Source organism: Pantherophis guttatus, chromosome 3, assembly GCF_059756535.1.
Source record: "Pantherophis guttatus breed Tessera chromosome 3, ASM5975653v1, whole genome shotgun sequence".
NCBI classification, from domain to species: Eukaryota; Metazoa; Chordata; class Lepidosauria; order Squamata; family Colubridae; genus Pantherophis; species Pantherophis guttatus.
Window position 1 is genome coordinate 163,587,085 of NC_142065.1, and position 25,560 is coordinate 163,612,644.

Genomic DNA, 25,560 nt, shown 5'->3' on the forward strand with positions numbered 1-25,560 from the left:
GTTAAACAGGCTGTTTACTTGCTGCCTGATTATTAAACTTATATATCAATGATAATTGTAGTGTCCATTAAGACACAATGTTTTTCTCCCCTTCACTTAATGGACAGAATATTTCTGTTAATGTTATGCTGATGCCATGGTCCTTATTTCCTGTATAACACATTATTAGCCATATTAAATATTTACTGTGGAAGGGAAAAACTGAGAATAAATTATAATAAAAGAAGGTAGTAGTCTTTGGCAAAAGTAATACTAAACACAGACAGACAATTCATGCCCAACAAATTGAGCAATACCTCTTTTAAATATCTAGGCATCACCTTTCCTAAATCCCTTTTATAGAAAACACATTTAACTACTCTCTTAGCAACTGCCCACCATACAGTAAACACTATTCAAATTGTTCTATTTCTAAAGGAGGACAACTATACCCTCTGCACTTAAAATATTCCAAGGCCAAGATGTCCTTTGGGGCTAAAGTTTGGCAATTCTTTTGTGGATTTTCAAAAACAAGGTTAGTCCACATTTGTCCAAGAAATAATAACGGCTGGTTGCATGAATAGGTCATTAAGCAGTCAGGGCTATTTGGACCAGCCCTGTAAAGATATAAATGTCACATATGTTGGATAGTCTTATCATAGGGAAGTTCTCACCATTCAAGGATCTAAAAGCACACCATGGAAATGTGCTTACTCTAGAAAATGATGCAAAGTAATTGTTTTATTGCTCTTGTTATGCATTTTCCTGCTCATTAGCATGTTAAACTTGTATAACTATGTAAACTTTTTATTGTGGCTTGTGTTTTATTGTTGTGAGCTGCCCTGAGTCCATTGTGAGATAGGGCGGCATATAAGCCGAATAAAATAAATAAACAAACAAACAAACAAACAAACATAATATTTGACAACCAATTTTTCAAAATTTTCAGCTACACCAACCCACTATCCCATAAAGCATAACTTTATTTTTGATAGATGATTTTAGAGTACCATGTTTTCTCAAAAATACGACCTATCCCAAAAATAAGCCCTAGACAGATTTTCATGCCTGTGCCTACTATAAGCCCCCCAAATAAGCCCTAGTTAAGCACTGGGTTGTATGAGATGGGGCAAGGCGCATGAGTAAAAATCAAGCTAGGGTGGGGGTGGGGGATGGAGCTGCCCCATGCGCCCCATATATGCTTACCTTAGGACCGCCACAGCCAGGCCTCCCATGCCTCGGCACCTGTCATGCCACTGCCTGACTTCTTCTGTGGCCGCTTCTGTCTGCTCGTGGCCAGACACCACATGGTGCATTTTACCAGTGCCACTGTTCATGGCAGGACACCAGGTAGCACATCGCACCAGTGTTACTGCTTGCACATGCAATGTCGCAACACACCACACAGCCTCCTGCCATGAGTGGCGGCACCAGCACAACACACCTTGTGGCTTCCTGCTGTGAGTAGTGGCAATGGTGCGATGAGCCATGCTGCATCCTGCCGTTAGCAGCAGCACTGGCACGATGTGCCATGTGGTAACTGGCCACAAGCAGCCACAGAAGTTCTTATTTCCCGTATTACGCATTATTAGCCAGATTAAATATTTACCATGGAAGGGAAAAACTGAGGATCCCCCCAAAATAAAACCTAGACAGACAGATAGATAAAAAAATCAAATAGACAGGTTCCGTTTTATTTATTTATTTATTTATTTATTTATTTATTTATTTATTTATTTATTTATTTATTTTTGAATTTGTATACCGCCCTTCTCCCTGAGGACTCAGGGCGGTGAACAGCCAAATAAAAACATCAAATACAAATATTAAAATATATATATAAATTTGGCCCCATTAATTAAAACAATAAACAAAACAATTAAAAACACTTAAAAAGAATTAGGCCAGCCCGGCTTGTTGGAAAAGGAAGGTTTTAAGGGCACGGCGGAAGGCACTGAGGTCATGGATTCTCCTTATCTCAGGGGGCAACTGATTCCAGAGGGTGGGAGCCCCCACAGAGAAGGCCCTCCCCCTGGGGGTCACCAGCCTGCATTGTTTGGCTGATGGCACCCCGAGGAGGCCCTCTCTGTGGGAGCGCACGGGTCGATGGGAGGTCGTCAGTGGCAGCAGGCGGTCTCAGAGATAGCTAGGCCCTATGCCATGGAGCGCTTTAAAGGTGATAACCAACACCTTGAAGCGCACCCGGAAGACCACTGGGAGCCAGTGCAGCTCGCGCAGGAGCGGTGTTACATGGGAGCGCCATGCTGCTCCCGTCACTACCCGCGCTGCTGCGTTCTGGACCAGTTGGAGCCTCCGGGTGCTCTTCAAGGGGAGCCCCATGTAGAGAGCGTTACAGTAATCAAGGCGAGAGGTCACGAGGGCATGAGTGACTGTGCACAGGGAATCCCGATCAAGAAAGGGCCGCAACTGGCGGATCAGGCGAACCTGACAAAAGGCCCCCCTGGTTACAGCCGTCAGATGTTCCTCCAAGGACAGCTGCGTATCCAGGAGGACTCCCAGATTGCGAGCCCTCTCTGTGGGGGCCAAAGACTCGCCCCCAATAGTCAGTGATGGAGTCAACTGACTATATCGGGATGCCGGGAACCACAGCCACTCAGTCTTGGAAGGGTTGAGCTTGAGCCTGTTCCTCCCCATCCAGATCCGTACAGTCTCCAGGCACTGGGACATCACTTCAAGGGCATCATTGGGGTGGCCTGGGCGGAGATGTACAGCTGAGTATCATCAGCGTACTGATGGTATCTCACCCCAAAGCCACGGATGATCTCGCCCAGCAGCTTCACATAAATGTTGAACAGGAGGGGCGAGAGGACCGACCCCTGAGGCACTCCACATATAAGAGGCCTCGAGGTCGACCTCTGCCCCCCTGCCAACACGAACTGCGACCGGTCGGAGAGAAAGGAGGAGAACCACCGTAACACGGTGCCCCCCATCCCCAACTCTTCCAACCGGTGCAGCATGATACCATGGTCGATGGTATCAAAAGCCGCTGAGAGGTCTAACAGGACCAGAACAGAGGAGCAACCCCTGTCCCGAGCCCTCCAGAGATCATCAACCAACGCGACCAATGCCGTTTCCGTGCTGTGCCCAGGCCTGAAACCAGACTGGAACGGATCCAGATAGGATGTTTCCTCCAGGAATTGCGGAAACTGTCGCGCGACCACACTCTCAACAACCTTCGCCAGAAAGCGAAGGTTGGAGACAGGACGATAGTTAGCCAATATTGCCGGATCCAGGGACGACTTCTTGAGGAGAGGCCTCACCACCGCCTCTTTCAAGGCCGTGGGGAAGTGACCCTCACTCAATGAAGCGTTGATAACACCCTGGAGCCAGCCTTGTGTAACCTCCCGGGAGGCCAGTACCAACCAGGAGGGACACGGGTCCAGTAAACATGTGTGGCCGCACTAAGTCTCCCCAAAATCCTGTCCACATCATCGGGAGTCACAGCATCAAACTCCTCCCAGATAACATTCTCAAGACTATTCCTCGTCACTCTTCCCTGATCTACCCAGTCAGAGTCTGTGTTTTATTACACAGGAATCTTTAATGTAATAAAGAATTTGTTACATCCTGCTTAACTCTAGGTACAGATAAAACTGTGGCATTAATACATTTTGACAGCAAGAAAACTGAAGCTAAGGACATGCTGCTTTTAAAGGTTTTTCTTCATCAAATATTCTAGAAATGTTATCTACTTTATCTTCCAAAAATAGAAGCCCATTTCAGAGATGGCTGACCATGCTGAAATATATCAGACTGGCTTAAATGATATGGTTCATTTTTTGAAAACAGGTTTCTGGCAGAGCTATTGATTATAATTGCTAAAGTGTTACCCATTGTCCTATTTCAGGATTTCTCTGGGCATTCTTCCCCCCACAACCTCGTTTTGCCTGTTCCAAATTTATGCATGTATCAAATAGATCTCCTCCTATCTCCTCCTACTTTCTTTTCAAATGACACTTCTTTATTAGTGCAAGCTGTACCTGCTGCCACAATCCTAGTGTCAAGGTTATGACTAATGAAGCCAAGCAATCACAACTGTTTCTAAATGATCTTCTTTATTGAGTACATCATATTGGCAAGGATTAAAGGAAAACCAATTCTAAATATTTTCCACTGTTTCAGTAAAATTAAAATAGGAAATAAACCCATCCCCAAGGTCACAACTTTTGGTCAATTAGGTCAATTGGCAGGCTCTCCAGGCACTCCTTCCCTAACCTTATCCGTTACCCGTGGAGATGACCTTGGTTCTCATGAGAAAGCTCTCTGTTGTATCTAGTAAGGTATTCCAACCTCCTTTAAAAACACTAATGCCATTGGTTTGTTTTTATGAAATGTATTATCCACCTGAAATGTGTTTAGAAACATTACACAGCTGTGACACAAACATGCATTTAAACAGACTTGGAGGATCCATTTAAGTCAACTGATTTTCTATATATTACTATGATCTGAGGTACCTTAAAAGGTTTTTTGCATGGCCGGGATCAGTAACTCTTAAACATGATACATGATATATATTTTAGCTACCGAATGGAATGCATCCTGTGTGTGACTGCTTTAGATTATGAGTTTAGATTAGAGCAAAGGAGGAAACCTAGTAATCTCAAAATTGGTAAATTCCGTCAGACCCAACCAGCATGACTAATAGAGATTGTGGAAATTATAGTTAAAAATAACTGCAGAACATCAGAATGCCTCCTCATTGTTACTCTATAACACAGCTGGTTTTCAATGTTTTGATGCCAATTGTAAAATTCTACACTAAATTTTAGAAAAAAGTAATTATTTTTAAAAACGACTTTTTAAATCCCGTCTTTGTTATTTTTGTAAATAATTCAAGATGACAAACATCTTCCTATTTTCTCCACAACTGCAACTTTGTGAGTTGGGCTAAGAATGATTGGCCCAGTCACCCAGCTGGCTTTTCCTGTCTAAGGCAGAATTAAAACTCACAATTTCGTGATTTAAGAAAGCAATCGAGCAGACAGACCAGAAGCAAATAACTGACATGAACTTAAAACCTCTATGAATAAAGAGATTAAATGGTGGTAGTAGTTAAGAAATCTAGTGAATTGTATTGGCAGCTATACAATTCTGGACCAAAGCAGCATTCTGTTTCCTTTCAGAGACTTATGTGTTACTTAGGAATTTCTCCCAGGAATAACTTTCCTGTCATTTTATAGCAAATACCACCTCTGATGAAAGTAAAATACATGAAATTCTCAGAGCTACTGAGGTGAATAGCATAGTGAGACACACCTAGTTCTAAAGAAGGCATTAAAGAAAATCAAACCGCCACAGACTAAGTTCTTTGGAGAAAAACACAATATGTATGTTTGCATTGAGAAGAGTTACCAAATTGGGATGATATAGCATTCTTCTAAAAAGGTGCCACATAGAAGGCCACAACTTACTGTATTTTCCATTAACAGAATACAAATATGGAATCATGGTCTTAAATTACAAGAACGTAGATTCTGACAATGTTAAAATAAAATCCTGTCATTAAGAGTAATTGGGCAGTAGACTTGTTGGGTCCAGAAGTGGCAATTCCCATCACTGGGAATCTTCAAACAAGGTGGGATAGATTGTGGAAATTTCATACATTCAGCAAGTGCACTTTAATGGTTTTTCAATTATGTATTGATTTCTTATTTACATCCTAATCAATGATAGATTTTCTAATTTTCCAGAACTACTGTTGAAAAGGGCCCTAGACCTTAAACCTTAGCTTGGATCATCATTCACTTTTTGTTCCCAAGTAGACCACATTAATGGAATTTCTCTGTTTACCCTAATGCCCTTGTCTGGAGGTGCAAGCTTGCCCTTTTGGATTTATTTGAGGGAAACGATTCTGTTTTTGTATTAAAACTGTAGTAAAGGAGAAAACTGCAGTTCAAAGAATTTGTTAAGAAATGTGCAATACGAAATAAGCAAAATATTTTATATAAAGTGAAGCAGTGACCCCTAATGGGCTTTCTCTGTTACTACAGGTTTTAGCCAAGGCCTTTTAAAGTCTTATTAGATGTGGATATTTAGTCATCACCTGAAAGCCTGCTAGGCATCAAAAATATATAAATTCTTCCATGGACTATATTAGAAGAAACAGTGCCAGTAAGATATAAACATGTATATATATATTTGTTTTCTTATACTTTTATTCAAGAATTGAAAGCAAACAACACATTTTAAATACAGGGAAAAATCACCTAAATGTTTATCAAGTTTAAATGTATTGTCCATAAGTCTGTTTTCATTGTTATCACCTATAATACAAGTTTACAGTGGTACAAAAATGGCAAACTTCATCTAATCATCATGGTAAAAAGCCTTAAAGTATCTGTATGAAGAATGACACTTGTATAGGCACATTGTGGTAGAAGAAATACATTTCAATTGTGCATTTTTTATTTGGACCTAAATGACTTAAATGAGGTGTACTGAGTTCAATAAAAACAATTTTGTATACTTAAACTGTAGCTTTTTTATGTCTCAGAAATCTGAAGAAAAAATTTCAGAAAAGTCAGAATTCAGACTAATTGCTTAGTACATACAACTGAAGTCCATGCATTGATAAAACATCATTACTCTTGCTACGGTATCTTAAAGTACTGTAACAAATGCTGCAGGATAGCAGCTTGATTAGGGTTTTAGTCCTAAACACTGATAATGGATTGAATTGCATTGAATTCAATGGAATTCACAACTGAGAAAGCATGCGTAAGATTTGTTGCAAGTCAATACATCCACATATACAGGTTTAACCAACTATAGAGATAATTTTATCAATTTCTCTCAAAATTGGATCTTCAGGACGACAGTATTTGAGATTTGGCATTCCAGTAAGAGATGCAATTCTACTGTCATTCATAAATACAAAAGTTTATTGGCACGTCATTAGTATAGAACGACAATGCTTTTCAATACCACAACATTAAAGACTTATCAAGTTATTCAAATACAAAACTACTGGTTTACCACAACTAAGGTATACAGTGCAGATTTAATAAAGATATACCAAAAAGATACAGTTCACAAATTCATTATGACCAAAATAAAAACAAAAAAATCCAATTCCTCTTTAGCTTAGAATTTTTGATGGGAATAAACTTATATATAAGTTAATTATATATAAGACAAATAAACATACATTATTCCTTATAACATAGGAAAGTTTAAAAATAACTTTAAACAAATTTATCTATGACAGAAGAAGTAACTCTTAAACCTTTTTTTAAAAATAATTTGCAAATATTTCTCTGTTTTATACAGTATCTGACTGCTCATTAATTTATGTTTGAGGACACTAATTAGGTCAAGGTGCCAATTCATCCTTTAAAAACCACACAGAACACAGTTCCTTGGTTCACACATACAAATGATCTAGGGTGAAAGTTAATAAATAAAGAAACATTGCTGACACTAATTGCCTGTGTGTTCAGAACTCAATCCTTCTGCTCTACCACCCCTCTTCACTTCTGTAGTACCTGCCTGAAATCACCTGTTGAAATGATTTGAGGTCTACTATGATACTTGATGGACTGCACTCAAACCTATCGATCCCTACCCTAGAATAAACCCAGGAGCCCAGTGACCAAGAATTTACTTCTGAATTATTATACACATAAGTGTTTTACCAGCAATTTATTTGAATTTATAAGGGATAATGCTGCTTTAGAAAGCTTTACATATGTCGAGTTGAAATTTAAAATATTTTCTTTTAAAAAGCTATCAAAGCACCATATACTAAGAGATTCTGTTTATATTGAGGACTATTACAACATTTATGTTGAGAATAATTAAGTATGCATTTAATTTCTTACATCCTCGGTTTCCCACCAAATTGTACAATATTTATAGGGCTGAGAAAAGAGAAGTGAAAAAAAGGTGTGGAAAGAGCAATATTTAAACAGTTACAGCCTTATCCTATCTAGTTTGCATATCTGCATATTTACAAATTAGTGTGTAGTTCTGACTCTGAATCAAAGTGCAACAAACAACTGCCATATGATTGTAGTACAGAATGAAACAGCTTTCCCCCTTTCTTTTTGCTTGTCATCTTTTCCACTCTGGGGTAAGCAATAGCAAGTCAGCAACAACGGACATGAGGTCTTGGAGGAGGCAGTTCTGGTGGAATCTCTGGTTCTGGCTGTAGGGACAGGATGCTGTTGGACAATTCATTTCTTATTACATCCAAGGGCATCTTAAATGAACACCAAAAACACACGTCAGCAGCATCTTACACAGAATTTTACTGAAGCCGATATACTTACATCTATAAGTACAGGTAGTCCTCAATTTACAACAGTTCATTTAGTGACAACAGCAGAGAAAAAAGTGACACATGACCGTTTTTCACACTTATGACCGTTGTAGCATCCCCATGGTCACATGATCAAAATTCAGACACTTGGAAACTGGCATGTATTTATGATGGTTGCAATGTCCCGGGGTCATGTGATCACCTTTTGTAACCTTCCGACAAGCAGTCAATGGGGAAGCCAGATTAATTAAATAGAAAAACAATTTTTACTGTGCAACAGGCTCATTTTCTTAATCATGTCACTTTGGCCACTATCTGACAGCATTTCTCATTTTTCAGAACATCAGATTCTGAAGACATAAAATGACTTGAAGAGCCTTATGTAGTACCTAAGCTGCAAGTATGAGACACCTAATCTAGAATGCATGCATAGTATTGCTTTCACAATCTAGTCTCCATTTGTACCTTAAATTTAGATTACGTTAATTTCTTAAGTAATATTAAAGGAGAATGCATAAAATTTCCTATTCCTTATATACATTAACATTCAACCACATTAATTATCCTAGGAAACATTTTTATTTCTGCCAACTGAAGCAAGCAGAAATAATTCTAAAATTGTTTCATAAATTGTTTCATATTTTAAACAGTCAACATATTAAGACCGCAATCTTATATACAATTATCTCTGACTAAATACCCTAAGTAAACTCTAGGGTTTACTTATATTAAATATCATAGGAAGTTAACTTCTTACAATACAAAGATCATTTACCTTTTTTAAAATGTCATCAACTAGTTTTAAAAATATTTCATCCACATTAAAATTATCCTTGGCACTAGCTTCACAAAAACGCATCCCGGTTATCTGCTGAGCAAACTATTAGGGGGAAAAAATAAAGGTTTATATTACTGTGTCAATTCAGTCTCAAAAATCAAATCACCTTTCATTGAATTGAAAAAATAATGCTAAAACTTACTGTATATTACCATAATGTTAGGTAATTTTAACTATAGATATTTTGAAAATCATTTTTTTAAAAAATAGTTAACATTGAAAATATGCAGATCTAGTCTTTCAAAATTTTATTTTTACTGTCATTATGGTGATTTTTAGTTCTAGCAAATCTTTATTTCTTTGCAAATTCCTCAATGTCAGAATTCCTCTGAAAAAATGATACTATTTTTTACATATCAAGATTTGGAAACTGACATAAGAGATATAGATTCCTGATGTAAATTAATCAGAAATCCTTAGTGATCACATTATTGGTTTATTCTGTATATCACTTGTAAGACCTTAGCCGTAAAAAACACTTAACGGCAAACAAATGGAAATAGATTTGATATTACAAATATATTCAGTGTTAAGCTTCTGTGAACTTCACATTTCCATAAGAATGAATGTTGACTTTTATTTTCACCTACTTTTTCTCCTTGTTGTCGACTAATTTCTCTGTCCACTTCACAGTCCAACTTATTTCCAACCAATAGTAGCTCTGCATCTTCTGAGGCATACTGGAAAGAAAAAAGGAAACCACCCCACAAAGTTATGCAATGGACTGCTTCCAGATAAGGGTCTAGTTTTCACATAAAAGAGTGTGAAAATATTAGACCAGTATGTTCTTCATAAATCACATTGTTGATCTGTGAACATAGTATCATGAAAGATTATGCTTTTCTGGTGGCTTTTTGATGCATATTGTTCCTAATATAAATTTACTATTATTATGTAACTATAAAATAATTGAAAAACTGATAGAAAAATAATATACCAAATAATATTAGATAGGGAAGGCTTTGTCTCAATACTTACGACTATGACTACATAAAAAGCTGCCAAATTTAGTGCTATTTTTTTTTTGTTTTATGTTTAGATGTCAGCCTTCAATACCTTGCTACTACTTAATACTTAAATATCAATCAATGAAATGTAAAAATCATAAATATTTCCTATTTTTAAAAGGTCATATAACTCATTTGTGAAATTTAATTTTGTATAAGGCATTCAATTTTAATGATTAACAATGTGGAAACATCCTACTATGCAATACTGTAGAGAATTCATACTTAACACTCAAAAGATCTAGATAATGGCCACATTGCAATAGGAGAACTCTTCAGAACTGTACTGCCACATTTAGCACTGACATTAAACCTATTTTAAGGACCAAAATTAACCCTGTTCATTTTGGGAAACTGAAGCTTACCTTATCAATCATTTTCATCCATTTTGGCAAATCATCAAATGTCTCCTTCTTTGTGATGTCATATACCAATATTATTCCCTTGGCACTTCTGTAATAAGCTGAGGTAATGCTGTTGAATCTTTCTTGACCTGCTGTGTCCCTAGGAAGCAGCAGCAAATGTGGATGCAAATATTTTATCATGTTACACATCATCTCAATTTTCTACAATAAATAAACTTTATATCTTAAAGTCTGCATTTTTCCTACCAAACAGGCAAGGGCTAAAAAAAAAAAAAAAAAAAAAAAAAAAAAAAAGAAAGAAACCTCCCCCAAAGAAAATAACTTCTTGGAAAGAAATGTGCATGCAGAAGCTATCTTGTTTCTATGTATGTATTCAGTGAGTGATTGCAGTGGTAAATTCATACAAGACAACTATGTGACTGTGGATTCAAGCATGCAATATGATGACCATAAATCTTGTTATTAGTGGCCTAGCTTCTACTTTAGAATCTCAGCAATTATGGCTAGACATATATTGTGGTATGTTGAAAAACAACAACACAAAGAGCATAAGCCAAGTGAAAGTTCAAAGAAATGAGACATGGAGTTACATAATCTCAGGGTTTTAGTCAGATATGGTTATCACTTTATGGCTTCGTCCGATAGTACAAGGCACAGAAGTATCCAGACCTGCTCCATTTGCTCATGGGCAGTACTGATGGCAAGAGATTGGCCTTGATCATATGTTTCATGTTCCTTCATAGTCAAATCACTTAACTCAAAACAAACACATTTTCTCATAATTAAATCCTCCTGGTTCCAATGAAAGATTCAAATGCGTTGTATGTTAAGGTTCATAAAAGAGTTTGTTTTTAGAACTGCAATCCTGCTTGAATTAGAATAACTATTAATTTCCTTTCACTTTGTCATACTGTTTTAGGTTTTCTGGGAAGAGATGAATACTTATTAAGGTTATTCTTTTAGTTTTCTTTGCCAACAATGCTATAATTGCTAACTTTACTATAACAACACTGTCACTCTAAATGGTTCCAGATGGCGCAACTGTGAATAAATGTCCTTTATTTTCTTTTTATTCCTAACTGGGTTTTTTTCCCATTATGTAAGCATCCTAGAGTCACTTAGGTATCATGGGTGTGTGTGTGAGAGAGAGAGAGATATAAACTGAATAAATAGATAAAATAAAGTTGAAATTACCCTGTAAGCTGTACATTTTTGTAAAATTCCTTACATAAAATATGCATACTTTAATCTGAATACTTTTGAGTTCTTAAAGAAAGGAAGTTCTAATCTTGTTCCAGACAATCAGTTGCCTTAAACAAAGCACAAGCATTTCCTATAAATAAACACACCCATATTACATCCATATATACTTTACATTAATAAACTCAAATATCAATGTACCATAAGTACCTTTCAGACCGGGCATTTAATAGTTTTAGGTGCATAGTTTATGAATATTGGAATAATTAAATATTAAATATTATCTATACAAAAACCTATGCCTTTATGAATCTGTTTTTCCTGAACGTGGAAAGTTAGATCATTTTTTATAATACTAGTCTTTCAAGTGGCATTCTCATTTATCAACATATATTTTTGTTTTATGAGGAGAGCTTGCAATTCTGGTACTTTTTTCCAAGTTCCTGACCAGAAAAAGCAAATACTACCTTATTAGCACCTTTTTATAACACACATTACAATTTTCATTTTTGTCATATAGAGAAAAGAGTATGACTCTACCCTGTTTCCCCCAAAATAAGACATCCCCTGATAAGCCCAATCGGGCTTTTGAGTACATGGCAATAAGGCCAAGTGCTTATTTCAGGGTTCAAAAAAATATAAGACAGGGTCTTATTTTCAGGGAAACATGGTACATACTTGACAAGCAAAGAGGCAGTATAGGGCATTTTGGTATGCAGGAGAGAGAAGCTGCCTTTTATCTACATTTTCTAGATGTCAGAAGGTTGATTTGGCATATTGTGAAGAGCTTTTGGCTTGATATGACTAGGAAAGGATTTACATAGCTTCAGCATTTACACAGCTTCAGCATCAGGAATATCTTCAAGGTAAATTCTTTTAAGATTGCATTTTCTTATCCAAGACAGAATACAAAATATGCCAAACCACATTCTTGGTGGTTTAACAATGCAGTAAATGGTGTCAGACATTTACAGAAAACATACAAATGGTTGAAGGCCTGAAGTTTATAGGAAGGCATTAATTCTCTGAAACTATTGAACTTCTCAAGGAGAAATTATTCTTGATATTAACATTAAAACAGCTATTCAAGGAAATCAATTTTACCGGCCTGGAAACATGGGGGAGGGGCAAAGGAGGCTTAAACATTTCTTTCAGTCAGAAATGGACACGTTACATAACTCTGAACTGCAGTGTTTCCTCAAAACCCTTTTCTGGGACCTCAAAGCATGAGTACTGAAAACTGAGCTGGGAAAAATAGACAAAAACCATGAACCATGAAGTACGTTCTAAAATAGGCATAAAGAACTTATTTTCCTCAAATCCAGGCCTACTCCCATATATGGCCCCACCCATCTTGTTATCAACACTCCTCTCATGACTCTTGGTAGCCCCTAGCAATGGGTAGCCCCCATATGACAGTTCAATACATATGTAGACATTCTGACTGAGATTCATTAAACTCAATACACATACAAAAATGTTTCTGTATGCACAGCAAGATTATTTCCTCCCCCCAAAAAAATATCTCTTTTTTTAACAAGCTTGGTTTGAAGGTTCTTCCAATCAACAGGATAAATGTTTGCAGAGACAAAATAGCTACAATGGGGGGACAAGCCATAAACACTTTAGTATACATATACTGAAGACTTAATAGTACCAAAGGACAAAAACAGCAATACTATATAGAAAATCCCACAGAACACAATGCTAAACCTCAGATATATACATTGCAAAACATGTATGCATTCCCTGAGTTCTCATTTACAAATCTTAGAAGATTCTAAGGGCCGATATAAATCTATTGAATCCATAGGTCAAATATAACTTCTATTCAATAGTACAGAATAAGGAAATCATTTTCATGCCACTGAATTTTTGCAATTATAATCACGCTATCCATTTAGTCTTTTTGGATACCAAAAAGATAGGCTGCCCAAGAAAGATTCCAATTTGTTCTTCAGCCTTAACAGTAACAACTACATTTGGTACTTGGTGGCACTTTTTCACAGCCAGTTTTCTACTCACTGCTGCCAAGACACTCCCATTTCTATTTAATCTGAGCAAAATAATGCTATCAAATTGGGGATGGCCTATAGCATATTTAATTATTGTACAGTAAAAAGCATATGAAGTCCATGAAGCCAAATGGCTAAAAGAAGTGTGGGATCTGCAGAGGAAATCAGAAGCCAAAGAAGATTTCCTGCTAGTGGAGAAAGTAAATGAACAGTAATGTTCTCAGAATTGCTTTTCTTCTTTCAGGTACCAAGGCAAGCTAACTCAGAGATCCAAACTCTTTTACAATGGGCACAAAGAGCTGGAGGGGGAAGATAAATTAGATAACACACTATTCCCAGAAGAATGCCCTGAACACATTGTGATCTGAATCTTTTGCAATCACTGTGGCCAGAAGTTTTGATCAAATGAAATTGCTTTAAAATATAACTATCCAAAACAACATTTGATTTATCTATTCACGATAGCACAGCCAATAAAGAATCTGGGAAGACATGATTTTAAAAGTTTGTTCCCAATAACAATATTTCTTTTGGCACCACAATCCTTAGGGAGCAAATGTCAATAGGGAAGATGCCAGGGTAAAAATATTGTTAAACCTATGGTTAAGAACAAAACAATTATTTAAGGAGCCAAATATTTAAGTTTTATGGCTCTAAGGGAAATATTTTCCTTTTAATAGTTATATCTTTTTATGCTGCCTACATTAGTTTATCATATAAGTTAGCAAAAGGTGAACGTGCAATATGTGAAAACCCTGCTGTATGTCATTCTTAATGTTTCTCAGCTATTTTCAAAAAAACTTTGCCTAGATTATGGAAGTATTCTAAATAGAATGCAAATAAGGTGTGATAAGTATGTACTATCATTCCTAACATAATGATAGTAACACTACCATTTCTAATGTAATAATCAATATCTCTTGATGTACTGCTTTTACTGAAAACCTAAGTCTTAATTTCATAGTTATCTTTACCAAAAATTTTTAAGAGGCTTAAATATTAAGGCATAATTAAAATCAAAAACTTTAGCTTTGACTAAATAATTGTTTTGTGCTAAACACAAGATAACAGAATAGAGGAACACTAAAATGAACAATACTGATTTAACTGCATAATTGAAACGAAGGTGTCCTGCAGACTGGATTCCCTCCAACATCCAACCTGGAATTCCTTGATGCTTTCCCATCCAATGCTAATCAGGTTTATTTTTACAGGAAATAAAAAGTAAGCAGAAACATTGGTCAAGCTTGAAGCCCAGATTCTTTAACTTTCTTTCTGTTTAATTCTACAGTTGAAGTCAGTTCTTAAGAAAATTATGCAACAGTGATAGAGAGTTAAATTCCCAGTTTTTAGAAGATGGATTGGGAAATGGTGGAGAAAGGACAATCCTGTAGCTTGAATGAGAAATTTGCCCAAATATTAAAATAGAGTGTCAATCACATTTGTACTGTGAAAGTCTTTCATCTAAAGTGCATTTTCATTAACTCAAATGGATGAGAAAAACCCTTGTGTACTTTACTCACTTCCACTGAATTGAAAAAAAAACCTTCCAATTGTTAGAAGGAAACAATTGTATGGTCATTTCCAAGGTGGGACTAAAGAATGCAGAACAAGGGCAGTTTGAAGTAGAGGAGAAATTTATTCTGAGAGCACAGTACAAGATCTGCTGATCAGAGGTGGCCACATTGAGCCCTCCCCGACAAACCCTTGCTTTGTTCCTCAAAAGCTCACAAAACAGGGATGAAATGCTCCAGGTTCGGACTGGATCGCCCGATCCAGTAGCGATGGAGGCAAGTGGTTCGGAGAACAGGTATCAAAAATCCTGCCCCCCCCCATGCCCAGCTGAGCTATGCAATCATCAGAGGCTTTAAAAAAAAAAATTTAAAAGCATTTTTTCTACAACCTCTTCGGCTGAAAAAATGCTTTTAAAAGTAAAAAAAAAGCCTCTGATGATCGTGCGGCTCTGGTAGGATCGTCAAAGGCTTTTAAAAGCATTTTTTCTACAACCTCTTCAGAGCCTCTGATGATCCCAGATGAGTTGCCTGATCGGCAGAGGCTTTTAAAAGAAAAAGCCTCTGCCGATCAGGCAACTCAGCTGGGATCATCAGAGCCTTTTGAAAGCATTTTTTTACTTTCGCTGAAGAGGTTGTAGAAAAAATGGTTTTAAAAGAAAAAAAAATGGCCACACCCACCCAGTCACATTACCACCACCACCACCAAGCCACGCCCACAGAACCGGTAGTAACAAATTTTAGATTTCACCACTGTCACAAAAGATGTACCCATCCTCTAGGAATTCCAAAAAGTGTGTTTAACTGGAATCCCCAAAGGGGACACTCTGGAGTCAGGCACCCTCTTTTATTCTGGTTTTTGTTTTTGTTTTGCTTGTTTAGCATTCTAGATAGTCGTGGCAATCTGTCTTTTATTATTTAAGATCTTTGGCATTCTGAAAGGAATGCTCACCTTTTGCTATTTTGAATCTTTGACTCAAATCTGTTGCATCTTCTCAGTCTTTGTTTCTAATGTAATTTTTAACCTTTTCCCCCTGGATAGGGTGGAGGGATTTGAATGACATGGAACACAGAGAAGAGTGAACGACACAGAGGGTTTGATTTTCTTTCCATACCTTCAAGGAAAAGCTTTATGTAATCTGAGTATTACACAACTAACTAGGCAAACATCATTAGCAAATTTTATTATATATTAAAGTGTAGGAAATCTCATATGAGCTTTATTTTCAATGAAATACTATTCCATTTATTTAAGCCCTAAATTTAATGTATTTTTAAAAACCTGTATTGGAATATTTAAATAAATACCACGCATGGAGAATTTCAGATCTAAAAGGGTCTCTATCGTGTGCTAGTAGGGACTGAACACCCAGTAGCTTTTCAAAAGCTAAACTTTTCTATATCACTGTAATCAAGCCACAATAATTAGTTAACTTTACTGTAAGAGACAGTGGCACATTAAAAAATCTACATTACCTCATTATTAGCTTCAGTACAAACCATCATGGCTAACCATCATTCTGGCTCAAGTACCAATTCTGTGGCCTTAGGCTTCCAGATGGGAACACAGATGAGGAATGAAGTCATGCCAATAATTTTCAAGTATTAGAGTAATGGATGATACGAAAGATGCAACAGCAATTAACTCAGATGGAAGCAAGACAAACACAAGGTGCGACAAACAGACTTGATGGTGACCTGCCAAGAGGAGTTAGTAAACTGAATTGACTGTATCTGTGCAAGAGAAGTATCACTAAACCGTTTCCATGGTATTATCCAAACAACCACTGCATCCCCCTCATCCCTACTAGGCTGTTAACATATCTAGTAGTTATTACTACTATTAATTATGCAAGAAGTTCTATTATTAAACTGGGCTAATAACATTAGCTAGTTTACAGATTTTCTAAATAAAGCTGGATTAATCTCTCACAACAGCTATTTTCACACCACTGAATAATTTTGCGGTATATAATGTTCTAGTTTAAAATTTTATCAGAAATGAAATAACGTAGAAATTGCTTATGACAATCATCACACATATTTTGGCCATAAGGAATTAAAACTCTATTTTTTTCTTATTAGAAATCAGCAACCACAGAGAACACTATTTTTTTCATTTCATTTTTTCGTGGATGCCAGTATCATAGATGGGAGGATCTTTCCTAACTCTATTCAATACTGTGAATAAACTACCAATTAAATAATATTTATTAAAAAATGATGCTAGAATTGCTGCACTATAATTTTTCCTTTAGAATGTATGTTTTTCTATAAAAGAAAGTTAGACAACTCAGCTTTGTTAAAAGCCAAAAAACAATTGATAATTACTCAATATGAAATCATTAAAATATATTCTCCTTATTTAACTGATCTGAGTTGCTGAAGTTTGAAGTTGGAAAGCATATAAATTTAATAATTTTTAAGTAACTTAAAAAATAATTTAATGAATTATTAATTATTGTAAACTGATTTGGCTTAAAGATAGGAACACAACAGCTCAATAAATAATATATGTCCGTTTCAAATTGGTATTTCTACTTTCTGATCACTATTTCACAAATTGCTTGTTCCTATGGCTATATGCTGTGTGAGAGAAAAAATTCAGCAGCAAGTGAGTTAAAAGTTAATTATATTAGGCAGCATACCACAACCATGCAAGAACACAAAACTTAAAAGAACATTCTGCAGGTTGCATTTTTTTTTTACTTACCAGATTTGTAATCTAATTTTCTTTCCTCTTAGCTCTACTGTTTTGATTTTAAAATCAACACCTATAAATAAAATACAGTAAATAAAAGAGGAGGAATAAGCAGCAAATGCAAATACAAGTATGATAATATTTTGCTTGTTCATATATAGGCAAGCTGAACACAAGGACCTATACTATCTGGGAGTTAAAAGATAGATATTGTATATGGATCTTAAGCACTGCAAAACTGAAAATGCTTTCAATAAGTATAAAGGTTTCGATGTTATAATTACTTAACTTAAACTAGACATGCCTCATACCTTGACCAGTTTTATAAGAACCATCTGAAACTTTACATTAAAAATACTTCTAGTTTGTTCTAACTCAGTGGAAGGAAAAATCATGCGAGAAAAACCAAGGCTGATTTCTTACTGAAAGGAATTTTGTTCAATTTTAGTGTGCTCATAGAATGTATGTGGCATTCTGATATATTTTTGTTTCACTATTGTCAATAAAACTCCCCAAACTGCAAAAAATTATCTTCCATGAAGTCCATAAATCATATATAATTCTCCAAGTATTATAACAGTACAATTGAAATCTGATCTTGAGAATACACTGCAAATGGATGAGATAAATGGTCAGCCATGAGTGCCATATCACTGGTTTCAAACAATATTTATTAAAAATACATTAGACTCACAGAAAACATTATTCATTGACAAAGATATACTACATACACAGACAATATTCTCTAACATACATAAAATATAACACAATCATTTTTTAAGAAATATTGATCAAGATCTGCAGAGTATTCAACTTGTTTTATGTGCCCAAAGGAATACTGGTCCTTTACTTTTCTAGTAGGTGTTAAGGCGTAATAATTTGATAATTTTCTAAAAAACCAATCGGTGAAAAAAACGGATCAAATTTTCTAAAAAAATTGACCAATGAAAGCCTGATATGTGTCCAGTTGCTTTTTTGGATTTTAAGTCATATTGTCTCTAAATGTAGATTATCTGATCTAAGAGTTACATAACTGCCTGTCTCTTACCTTCCTGAGTTGGAAGGAAAAAGAAACTGCCCCTTATAGTGCTTTCAAAATGCTCCTTATTTGCCTTATTATTGTCATTGGCCACTTTTATTTTTCTTTCCATTTGTACATGAAGTGCTTACAAAAGGCTATTACAGTCTGAGGTACTTACATTCTCCCCCAATCTAGAGGCTTTATCTCTAAGTCACAGGAAGGGAAATTAAGTGTACTCTTTTAGAGACAATTATTAGCAGGTACTCTTTGGCACTGTTTATGTAATAGGAGAGAAACCCCAAGGGTTGCTTACAAAATCATAAAAGCAGCACTTTGTGTTCTTGAAGAAGACAGATGAGAATTATGATAGGCAGAGAAAAAAATGCACAGGAAAGCAATTAAAGGGGTTGGCAATTCCTATTTATTTACTACTAGAAGGTTATGCTTCTTCACAAAGGCCATCCTTTTGAGTAATATGCCCAAAATCACATTTAGAAATGATCTCTTTGCATCCATTAGAATATATTCCCAGATAGTAGTGCATAGAACTGCAATCTATGTAAACTATGTCAATTGGGGAACAAGTAGGCCAAAGGGCAAAAAAGCAAATACAGAATTAGATGTTGCCCAGCATGACAAAATCACATGTTAGAAAGATGGCCTTCATAATGCTGCAATAGACTGTAAAATCAAAACCATGTTTTATCAGTGCTGTTTACAGCTATACAACTCTACAAGTCACACCAATTACTATAGAGTTCAGTGTATTCTGAAAAATGCTAGGATAAAATCATAAATAACATTGGTGTGAAATTCTCACAGCAATTTTCCTACAACTTAGCAGATAAATCTGCAAGTCATATAATCTTTGAAAATAATAATCTAAAATTGTTTATTATCCAAAACCAACAGTGAAGTTAATCATAAAATAAAATCATCCCTGTTTTGCTTCTTCTTATACTACTTCAGATGTTTATAACTCGACACTGATCTCGATTCTTATTTCAAAACCAGCATTTTTTTATTATACTATAAATTTTGTTAACTGTCACAAATGGTCCAATCCAGAATAAATGGTTGTTCAGTCTTAAAACCAAAATTTACAACATACTTAAATAAAGAGCTCATTTTACTGCTTGCCAACTGATTTAGGGCAATGGGATATTTGATTCCAGTATAATATATTCTTATATTTCACTATAATGTTTGTCTGTACAATGTAGATTTGATTCTGAACTTGGAACAAAAAGCTTTATAGAGATATGCACTGGCTCAAATGTTGGCTTTTTATATGGGGATTAAATGAAAAATATTTCTTGGTTTTGAAAAATGTTAATCAGATATGGACAAGCCATTGTTTCAAGCAAACCAAATCAATTATATACTTCCTTAAGGAAAAATGTAGAATACCTGTCTGCTCAGCTGAAAATCTGCTCTGCCAAAATCAGCCCGTGTGGCCTATACCAGGCCTCCCCTGTCTGCCTGAGTCATCCTGCAACTTATTGTATTGCCTGTCATCTCAGAAGCTGAAAATCCTGCTAGTATTTCAGCTCCCTCATGTCTCTAGGGCTGACTGAGCTACCTGCTGAAGGATGTCAGCTGTCCTCATATACGGAAGAGAACTTCTTTCACGCGGTACAGAAACAAAATTGAATTTATCAAAATTTGAGCTCAGTTTCTGCACCCTGCAGGAGAATGTCAGATCTTTTTCATGTGGACTATGCACATAAGGGACCATCTTCAGCGGGGTGCAGGAATGGAACTGAGATCTTTAGAATCTGAGCTGTTTCTCCACTTGGCCAAGGGAGTTTTAGCTCCTCTCTACATACTGAAAGAAACACATTTGGTGGGGAACAGAAGCCAGCAAAGATTGCAAAGGGTGATCACATGATTGTGGGACAACCAGTCCAAGCACCTAGATCGCGATCATGTGACTGCAGGGGAAGAAAGTTTTAAAAATAGCCAGAAGGCGGTTTCCAAGGCTATTGTAACTTCAACCAGTCATTAAATAACTAGTCTTAACATATGACTACCTATAAGTACAGTAGTAAAGCCTTTATATCTATTGTCTTAAGAAGTGAGTACTTGTTTGTTGAAATCCAGAAGTTTTGTCCATTTCGTTTTCACTATTGCTTTGTAATGGCATTAGCCCAAGTTACATTTAAGATACTAAAGTTGATTTCAAACTTATATTTTGGGGACATTGGTGTCTGGGGTTCTGATGATTTTACTTTATAGGTTATACAGCACAGTTCCCAACCTTTCTGGCTTGGTGGACTGGTGGAGGCAGCGGGGATGGTTTTGTGTGCATGAACGCTGCTTTTACAAATGCAGCTTCATGTGCATGTGCATGCTCACCCACCACTTCCACCGCTTGGTTCCGGGCGGGCTCAGTAGAACTTTACTAACATGTTGTTGGAAGCTCCTGGGAAAGGTCATTCTGAATTCTGTCATTAAATGTTACCAATATATTCTCGCTTCTTTTAACTGGTGCCAAATGCTAAAATCTTGGTGGCAATCTTATAGTAGACTAGTCACTGATGAGTAATGGACAAAATGGTTTGGGAAGTAGGAAACCACTACTTAGGATAGTGTAGAACTATTTGAGGAGTTGGAGTTTGCAGCTTTGAAATGTTTCTGGTTTGACACTACTCCTGCAATTTGTTTAGGAAAATATTTGCTCAACATGTCAGCTGCATCTATTCTTGAAAAAGAGAAATGAAGCAGATGAAATAAACATGTTATTTACAACAAACTTCTGAACTGCCCTTCAACTCAGAAAGGAGATAATTTAAATTTCTCCAAAAATTTACACGTGTGATTTGTATATTCATATAGAGGTTTAGGATTATGCAGTAAACTAAGCTACATAATACTAAGTAAACAAGTAATCAACCAACAAATCAAGTAACCAACCAAAGTGTGAATATGTGAGAAGAGGTTTTCAGAAATGGTTTATCATTTTGGCCGACGGTATGGCATAATAACTATTCTCGTACTGTAAAGCATAAGATAGTATGATGGGAAATGGATTTGACTGTTCTGTTCCAGATTTTAAGAGGCATTTTGTACATTATGTAGGAAATATCAGCTTCTAAAACACTAAAAACAAATACAAAATTTAAAGAAATTATGAGTCAAAGCTATTCATTAACTTCTGCAATCTTTGTTTCCAGTTTCTAAAGTTAGTGTACATATGAGTGTTGGTAAGTTACTATTAAAAGTAACATGTATTGCAACCTGGTACATGTTTACACAGAAGTAAGTCCTCCTGATTGCAACGAGATATGCTTCAAGGTATAGGACCAAAGCCAAAGTAACATTATTATACCTATACCTATATTCTGATTTAAGTTACATGGATTTATAGCAATTAATCCAACATTAAATAAAAAGAAAACCCATCTTTTAATTATAAAAAAGAAAAAAGTGTGAACTATTACATTTAAGAATCTAACATAGTATATGCAAATCATATGTATTAAAGTATATTTCAGTGAGTCTTGTATAAATCCATTTAAATGTATATTATCCTATCATTAACATGAGTAAAATGAGAATATAGAAAGATTCCCTGTAATTTTATATAGTGAATTTTATATAAAGTCTCACAAGCATACAAACATCACTGATCTTCAGTTAAATATTATGATTGTTGTAAGATTCTACTATAGTAAATGAATTAATAGGAATAAAGAATGCAGACAGTTAAAACAAGGTATCAGCCACATTAAAAGCCAAATCTCTCTATTCTCAAATTCCAGCTGCATTTTTTTCACAACTATGAAATGGCCTGTGAAATAAGCAAACAATAAACATGTTTATTTCACGAATATTTTAGGAAAGATAAATCTGATTTGATCAAGGTAATTAATTTCTTAATAATTCTAATAATCCTCTATTCCAATAAGAATAATGTATCTATTTACAGATACAATAAACTGCCAGAATTACCTATCTGGTTTCTGAAGTGTATTTCAGGACAGTGGTTTTCAAGACATATTAGGGACTATTTCTTTTAAGAGGGTCACTACTGTCAGTATAATTTTTACGAAAAGCAACTTGCTCATCAACATCAGTCTTCATGTGTTGATTAGGAAACCCACAGATGTAGCAAACACATTTCATTAACTCAAACTACAAATTCTTTCCAGTTCAAATTAAGTATACAATCCCAGAGGTTTCCCAAGAGACAAAAGGAGTGTGTGAAGTATTATTAGAAGCAGGAATTCTATAAATTACTAAAAGTAATCCATAAAGGTTTCACTCAAAAGAATTGTATTAAAATATTAAAGCTGCAGTCCTAACTACATCTTGGAGTAAATCCTATTGCAAACAGTGAAATTTACTTCCGAAAAAATATGCATAGCACTGCCACACGACAACCCAAGTTTTTCCTTAGGAAAAACATATAAACCATACAGGAGTATTTCAAATGGTTGATAATTTTTAAAGTAAATCTTTCTCTGATCTGTTTCTATGTTGTCAAATGTATTACTGTACAGTTTTTTCTGGATACCAGGCCGAAGAGACAATCTTATACTTTTAAGTTTCCCTCTCTGGCTTGTTCCAATGAGAGAAAGCTATCATGCTGCAGTTAAGCATGACAATCTAGAAATAAAACAAGGGAGATTATAGCCACATGCCTTAAAAAAAACCTTTGTAAATATTTGCAGCTAGATCACAGCTGCATATAAATGACCCTGGCCATTTATATCCAAATGGTCAAAAAGAGCTTCAGAATGTGCCTACAGTAGCAGTGGACAGAAACTGTATTGTGATTATTGAAGATCTATTGATGCTTGGTTAAAAAAACCTAAACTTTATAATCTTTTTTTGATGGTGACTTTGAGTTGGCAACTGTCTGGACAAGTTGCTGCAGTTTTCTTGGCAAAATTTTGGAAATAGCTTGCCATTGCCTTCTCCCTAGGGCTGAGTGTGAGTGACTGGCCCAAGGTCACGCAGCTGGTTTTGTGCCTAAAATGGGACTCGAACTCATGGTCTCCCAGTTTGTAATCTGGTGCTTTAACCACTTTATGGAAACTGGCAGTCTGGTCTTCTAACCAGCCAAACCTAATTACAGAAATAAATTCCGTCAATATTTGTAACATTTCTTAATGAAAGAATAATTCTAGTCATTTTAATCGAGGATTGTGGGTTCTTACAGTTGAAACCTTATGAAGCAAAAGATTATTCCTTATGATGAGCGCTGAGCACAAGATCCCAGATGTAAGTGCACCCAAAAGTATATAAAAGGCCTGACGACTTGGCAGCCTCATTTTTGATTTCTTCCACCAGGAATCAAGAAACACTGCCTCCCCAATCCTGTGAGAAAACAATGCACCAGGTCAGTGTTTCTCGATGTGGCCACTTTAAAGGCTTTTAACTCTCAGGATTCTGCAGCTGGGGAAATCCCTGGGAGTTGGAAGTTACACATCTTAAAAACATATTGATTTCTAAAAGTAGAATTTCCCCGACATACATCCTGCAAATTACGGTCACTGTAAGCATTTCCGATTGGGTCACTCGCGCGTGTGGAAGCGAAGGGTAGGAAGGGGGGGGGTGTTAGAGAGGATTTCAGGGCAGCCGTTGTTTTTAAGGGATGTTTAAGGCACAACTGGGAAGCAGCATCCCCAGGAAAAGAGAAGGAAAAAGAAGTTCGAAGAGCGCAAATCCAACCCTTGCCCAGCCCTGAATGGCGCCCTCGGCTGCCCCTCCATCCCCCCCCCCCACCCCGTTTCCCCGCCTCCGCCTTCCACGCGATCTGGCGCCGTCCGTCTCTCTCCCCTCTGCCTCCCTCTCTCTCTCTCTCTTCCCGGCCCCTCTCGTACCTACGGTGGACTTGCAGGCCTCGCAGAAAGTGTCGTCCGTGAAGCGCTCCATCAGGCTGGTCTTGCCGACGCCACGCGAGCCGATGATGATCACCTGCAGCTTGAAGTCGGCCGGCCGCGGCGGCTGTTTCCTGCGGCGGGCCTGAGGCCCCGATAGAGCCGGAGAGACCCCGGCCGAGCCCAGCCCGCCGCCGCCGCCGCCGCCGAGCCCCGGCCCCCTCCGCTGCAGCGCAGAGCCCGGCTCCATCCACTCATATGTGGCTCGCGCGGCCCACTCCCCGCCACCTCAGTCAGGGCCCGGCCCGAGACCGGCTGCCCTTGCCCGCCCTGCGCGACACCTTGTCCCGGCCTGAGAAGAGGAGAAGAAACAGAAAAAGAAAAACCGAGCTCCAGCCCAGTGGGTGCAACCGGCCGGAAGTGAGGCCAGAGGCGGCCCTAGATAGTGGGTGTCAAGGTGCGCCCCCTTGCGGCCAGGAGGACTGCAGGTGGGGAAACGGGAACGGTCTATTTGTTTTTTTCCACACGTTTGATCACCTGAATCGTTAGTAGTCTGGAAGAACGGGCAGGTGGTGTGTACTGTAGGAAGTTAGCACCCACCCCTTTCCTAGAAGAATGAAATATTTTAGGAAATATTAAAAAGGCAGAATATTATATTTCCCTGGATGAGAAATGGAGAAACATGTTTTAAAGACAAAGCAACTCCCACCTTCCTGCCTCCCCCCCTTGGTTAATGGGCCAGAGGCAGAAACTCAATCTTTGACAATAGGACAATAGGATCTTTGAAGAGGGCATCTATGGTGGAAGTTGT

General features: G+C 36.9%; 1 protein-coding gene across 1 annotated transcript; it reads right to left on the bottom strand.

The window, feature by feature from the left end:
- Positions 1 to 6,140: 6,140 nt before the first annotated feature.
- Positions 6,141 to 25,203, bottom strand: RAB12 (RAB12, member RAS oncogene family). Its single transcript, XM_034429480.3, has 6 exons — positions 24,753 to 25,203; positions 17,913 to 17,973; positions 10,474 to 10,612; positions 9,692 to 9,781; positions 9,039 to 9,143; positions 6,141 to 8,203 (listed from the first exon to the last, which is right to left on the bottom strand). The coding sequence occupies exons 1-6, from the start codon at positions 24,997 to 24,999 to the stop codon at positions 8,090 to 8,092; spliced, it is 756 nt and encodes a 251-aa protein (XP_034285371.1). The 5' UTR covers positions 25,000 to 25,203; the 3' UTR covers positions 6,141 to 8,089.
- Positions 25,204 to 25,560: the final 357 nt, after the last annotated feature.